Source organism: Enhydra lutris, unplaced genomic scaffold, assembly GCF_002288905.1.
Source record: "Enhydra lutris kenyoni isolate GAN:26980312 unplaced genomic scaffold, ASM228890v2 scaffoldscaffold7, whole genome shotgun sequence".
NCBI lineage: Eukaryota > Metazoa > Chordata > Mammalia > Carnivora > Mustelidae > Enhydra > Enhydra lutris.
The window spans coordinates 32,044,855-32,050,981 of NW_019154091.1; the positions used below are offsets into that span (position 1 = coordinate 32,044,855).

The 6,127-nt window shown below is 37.8% G+C and overlaps 1 protein-coding gene across 1 annotated transcript in view; it reads left to right on the forward strand.

The window, feature by feature from the left end:
• The window catches only part of LOC111141972 (interleukin 26), a 22,004-nt gene extending 16,301 nt beyond the window's left edge, over nucleotides 1-5,703 (forward strand). Inside the window, exons 4-5 of the mRNA XM_022494861.1 lie at nucleotides 5,465-5,530; nucleotides 5,617-5,703. Coding sequence (XP_022350569.1) covers nucleotides 5,465-5,530; nucleotides 5,617-5,703 — 153 coding nt within the window. The remainder of the gene's footprint in view (nucleotides 1-5,464; nucleotides 5,531-5,616) is intronic.
• The last annotated feature ends 424 nt before the right edge of the window (nucleotides 5,704-6,127 follow it).

Here is a 6,127-nt window from a genome sequence, read left to right on the forward strand (position 1 = left end):
ATATTATGTTTAATAAATATATAACATATAAATATATAATATATAAATATATATAAAAATAAATAAAAATACAATATCTATAAATATATAAATAAAATTAAATAAATATAATATATAATATATTAATATAAGTATATTGTATTATATTATAATTTAATATATAATTTTTATTTTATAAATATATTTATATATTTATTAGTTATTATATATAATTATATATATTTATAAATGATATAATTACAATTATTTTATGATACTTTACAAATCCTATTATACCTTCTTTATTTATAAGTGGGGGTAATTCTGTGAATATCACTTACCTCTTACTAGTTGGCTGTCTTGAGAGACTTATCATATAAAAAAAGCATCACAAGTAGTTAATTATTTTTCTTTATTTACCTGTTTTCAATATAAGGAATTGCTTTTCTGACATTCTTTCAGGGTGATCAGTGAGTTGTTATTTTGTCCCAGTGTTATTATTAACTCATGGACTTATATTATTTTTCATTTTTGAGGAGTCTTTCTGATTTCTGCAAGCTTCCTGCCTTTATGGATTCATTTTATTGAGTCACTCCTAAGAGACAACACCATGATAATTATCATGGTAGACCACTTGGTCTGGAAAAAAAAAAAAGGACAAATTAAAAAACAAAAAAAATGGTACAATCAAGTCTGAAGTCATGTACTGAAGTCAATATAAGACTTTACGTATGATTTTGTATTCTCCCAGAAGTTGTGAAAATGCTGTATGTGTTTATGATAGATGTAACATAATAGAACTCTTCAGAGAAAGAATTTGAGGTTGTTCTTTTGAGAAAACACTAGGAACAGTTAGTTCTCTGCAGGACTGTACTGCGTATAGCTGTCTAGTCCTTGACCCCCATTTTTCATTTCCTCAGAATGATCAGTAGAGACAGATTTTCCATTTGTGCTTTAGCGGTCATACACAGTACACATTTGTATGATTATTCAAAACATGAGGAGATTGGGGTCACAATACTACGGATTGTATCTGTCCACCCAATTGCCTTTAACAAACCAAAATGCTCACCAATGCCCAGGCCATGATTCATTCTGTTATTAAACTGTAGGCTTTGGGAAGCCTGAAGCCATAAGCTGGTGCTTGCATTGTATTCACTGATTCATTCGTTCAATGAACATTTATTGAGCATCTAGTATTTGCTAAACACTATTTCAATTAGCAACAATCGCACCTCAGATAAACCTCATTGGCTACCACAAGGCCCCTGTGCAAAGCTACTGCTGAGCCCTACTCCAGATGCTGGAACAACAAAAACTGCCAGGTAACGACGTCTCTGTCCTTTTAGAACTCCTTGAAAATGCTTCCAGTCTCCACTTCTGCTGGGGCCTGTGTAGGAAGCAGATGCAGGAGGAGCTGGGGCAGGGCTGGAGGCTAGAGGCCTGAATGCAAGACCTGGACTCCAGCCATTTTAGCTGAGACCAGAATGGTGTCCAAATCATCTCTGCTCCCTTCAGTCTGGAGCACTGACCTTCCTCTGCCTACTCGTCCCTTCTATCTATCTGCTCCTGCCACTTTATCTTACTCACCCTTCAAGGTGCAACTAATTGGTTTTCTTCTGGAAGCCTTCTGGATCCCACAGTCAGGCTGTCTCTGCTGTCTTAGAGCAATTGTATTTTTTTTTTTTTTAATCACAGTATATATCACATAGTATTTGCATCATTGTCTGTCTCATGTTGTGAGCCATCACTTGTGCCCCAAGGCCATTTTTATCTTGCAGGCTACCTTTAAAGATTAAATCAATTGGGATACCTGGGAGGCTCACTTAGTTAAGTGTCTGATTTTTGGTTTCAGCTCAGGTCATGGTCTCAAGGTCATGAGATCGAGCCCCATGAAATTCAGTGGGGCTCATTGCTTAGCAGGGAGTCTGCTGGAGATTCTCTCTCCTTCTGTCTCCATCTGCCCCTTGCTCACGCTCTTTCTCTGTCTCCCTCTCTCAAATAAACTTGAAGAATTGTCTGGTGTTAGTTGTTTCACGACTATCTCACACTTTTCTTTGAGCTCTAGTTATTCTAGTCCTATGACAAATGGCCTGGAGTCTAGATCATATCTGCTTTGGTCAAGTGTGTCAAATCATACAGCCATTCCTACAGTAAAACAACTACACACTGAAATAGAAGGTAAAGGAAATCGTTCCTTCAGAAATTTCTCTTTCCAAGGAATGTCATCTGAATTGTGACTGTAAAACCTGACTGTTCTCCTGGGTCTGTAGACATGTTAACAACAGTGAAGAAAAGGAAACTTGGGTAGAATCTCTAGTAGGAGGTCATTTACAGTAAATGGAACTCTTGGCACCAGAAAACATCCCATAAACCAACACAGCCTTAGTGGCAACGCCAGCAGCTGTAAGTGCTTTGTGCTGTTACTGTTGGGATAGTTGTTGTTTTGACAAACCTTGTTTTCTCCTTTCCTACTCTTCTTGTTCTTCCTTGACGGAGTGATGTCTTTCTTGTCCTTCCCACTCTGGTGTAGGATGAACTGCAGGTTGGAGTTCTCTGGGCAGAGCCGTAGTCAGCAGGAATGCCTTAATGATATTTAACTTCTGTAATGTCCAGACTTTGGTTAGTTTCTTTGGCTTCCCACTTTCGGTGTTCAATCTTTAATTCCCAGCTCCTGCATGCTTGACCCTGGGCCATGTGACTTGCTTCTGGGCTTGGTAGTTGATTCTTTGCCTCTGAGAACTTGGATACAGTGCCTTGGAGTTAGGCAAGTTTTGATTCTCTTGATGAAGTTCTCTTTCATCCACTTGCAAGATTTGGACCAACTACTTTTATATTAGACAATTTCAGGTTAGAAGGAATGAGCATCTAATCAAACTCTCTATTTATAAATGGGAAGATTTCTCTAAATTTTTTCCATAGCTACGATCTTGGCTGAACCTAGACTTGGTTATTTCTAGAATTTTCTTTTGTAGTTCCAGTCTGAAAAACAAATGATTTTGAAGGGGCAGTGGGTGGGAGGTCGGGGGAGGCTGGTGGTGGGTATTATGGAGGGCGCGTATTGCATGGAGCACTGGGTGTGGTGCATAAACAATGAATTCTGTTACACTGAAAAGAAATTTAAAAAAAAGTGTACACACACACACACACACACACACACACACACACAACAACCGTGGGATTTCTTCTGTTTATTATCACATCATCCATTTTTGAGTTGAAATCTCTGTCTCTGTCTCTGCCAATCGGCTTAACCCTTTAAAGCCATCTCCAGCATTTCTCTTCTGTAATGCAGAGCAGAGATCTTCGAGCTAATCTGTCTTTGGAACTGGATTTTCAATTTTTTCAACAAGAGACTGGCTTAGTTGGAATATATTTTCTAAGTTTCACTGGTTTTTGTTGTTGTTGTTGTTGTTTTGTCTTGGTATAATTGAGTGGTTTTAAGTACAGACTCTGGACCCTGAATATTTGGGTTCCTGTCTCAGCTCTTCTACTTACTGTGTGAACATAGGCAGAATATTAAGTTCTGTGCTTTAGTTTCCTAATCTGTAAAATGAGGATAGCAATAACACCTATTTTACAGGATTGTGGGGAGGTCAGAGGACATGAATATGGTTGGAGCCTTCAGATTAGTGCCTGACACCTGTTGACCGTTATTATTTTCCCCTAATAATCTTCTCAGTATTTTTGTCTTCACTTGAAGGGGAATTGGGATAAAGAAGAAAGCTCCTGGACCTGCTTAATTTTTATCTTCTTATAGTGATCGGTATTTCATTGATTTTCCTATCCACAACTTCTATTTAGTAACTTTTTGTTCGTCATCATGTCTTTAGTGTCTAGCCTTATAGGTTGACACACAATAGGCCCTTCATCAATGTTTGCTTAATGAATGAATGGATACTTTCTGACTGTACTCTCTGACATTGGTTACCACTGCCTGGATCTGTCATGCACTGTTTCGACCTCCCTGGATCTGGTCTGGGTTGAAATGTCCTCTTGTTAATTCAGGTCTCTTATCACAGGGCAGTCTAATGCCATGATTGTGAATCCTGCAAACCAGACCTTTACCAGAATGTTCTGTGTCTGCAGCTCTTCTGTGCTTAATCAGGGAAGCCACCTGACAAGAAGGATCTCTTCCTTACTATGCAGGGTCTGACCTGAAAGCAGAGTCCCCATTTGGGCAGCTGTGACATCATCACCACCTTTATGCCCTGTAATAGCATCTGGGCTATAGCTGTCAATCATTTTAGTTGTCTCCTCTTGATAAGGAAGAGACTACATGCTGCCCATTCTCCCCGCTCTCCTCCTGATTGTGTTCTGGGCTAGAGGGATGTATTGGTTGACACTGGCCATGTTTTGATTTTTTTCAACAAATGTTGTCATTTATCTGCTTCCATTTTGTGAGTTTTAATCGTTATCTTTGTTGATGTCCCTGGCCCTATTTTATCACTAGGAAAGGATCTCCTGTGACACCTTCAGCAAGTGACTTAACCACTGGGCCTTGGCTTCCTTTTCTGTAAATTGAGAAGAACTGGCTTATACAATCTCTTTGGTCTATTCCAGCACTAAGCTTCTATGGGTAAAAACTAAAGAGATAAATTAGACATTTTCACCTTTTTCTTCCATTGTCTTTAATGAAGCCTGTGGAAATGTGTGGGCACATAAAGGACAAAGTTAATGTCCTCCTACTTGATTTCTAAGCGATTTCTGTGCTCAGATAGGGACTGGAAATTCACCTCCACAAAGGAGATAGGCCATTTCTCCTGCCTGGCTACTAGCCATCTTCTTTAAAATGCCAACCTGCTCCTTCTCCTTTTGAATAAACTAATATTTCCTGGTCCTTTCTCCTGGCAATCAACACCTGAGTATTGTACTCTGCAATGCACATAGCAGACAGAGTGATTTTTCAAAAAAGGGAATTTTTTCTTATTGGTTCCCACATCTTCCATGTTTCCTACATCTCCCTTCTTGGATTGGCCTAGCCAAGTTGTTGTTCTTTTAGTTTCTGGGAAGCACTAAGCCTTTCCGCTCAACGCCTTTGCACACCTCCCCCTCTCCCTGAGTTATTCTCTCCTGTGCATCCTCCCCAACACCCTCTTTCTTTTTTTCACTTCCTCATAAAATTGGATCCTTCTTATTTTTCAGATCTCAATTTAAATGTCATTTTTCAGAAATGCCTTCTCAGATCACCCCATTGAAAGTAGGTCATTCCTGTAAATTCTTTTCATAGAGCCCTAGGCAATACACAGATTTCATTTTAGTTTGTTACTTACTGTTTTTAAATCGATTACCTGCTTATATACCTGCTTCTCCCATGAAACTGTAACTAACCTTGATGATGACAGAAACCAACTATTATTTACCTGCCAGTGCATACCTATGCCCAGGACATTATACCTGCTCACTACATGTTTATTGAATGGATGGAAAAGTATTATTAGAGCCTCTTCAGTAATCTAATCTGTGTTTTCTGTTGATTTATTAGATTTCCTGTGCTTCCTCAGCTAGAGAGATGAAAACAATTACCAGAATGAAAAGAACATTTTATGGGGTAAGTATTTCAAGTCATTGTTTTTGAGTACTCTGATTTTTAAAATGTGAAAAATTTCTGCTTTTATATCTTCACTTTATCTGCAGATTGGAAACAAAGGAATCTACAAAGCCATCAATGAACTGGATATTCTTCTTTCCTGGATTAAACAATTCTTGGAAAGCGTTAAGTAACGCAAGGAGTCAAATGCGTGGATTGGATTGCTAATTTGGAATATAATGTGAACCCCTGGAAATACATTTGTAAGAGTCTATTTCTTTAAAAAAGTTTTTGTGCAAGTTAAATGATGCAGAATAGACTATAGGAATTTAACATAATAAAGTTCTGGAGATGAGTAAATTGTCACTAATATGTATGTTTTCTTTATTTTCAAAGAATGCTTTCACCTTGAACATGTTTTGTTATTCCCAAATACATTGTATAAACTTAATTTAAAGCTGTATCATCAGAATTAATTCATGTAATATTTGTGGAGGAAAAATGACAGCTTTCTGGGATACAATCTAATGTTATTGTGACTTACATAGATGCTATGTATATGATTATTACCTACTGAAGGGTTTGATGATTATCAATTATGCCTGGTATGAACTTAGC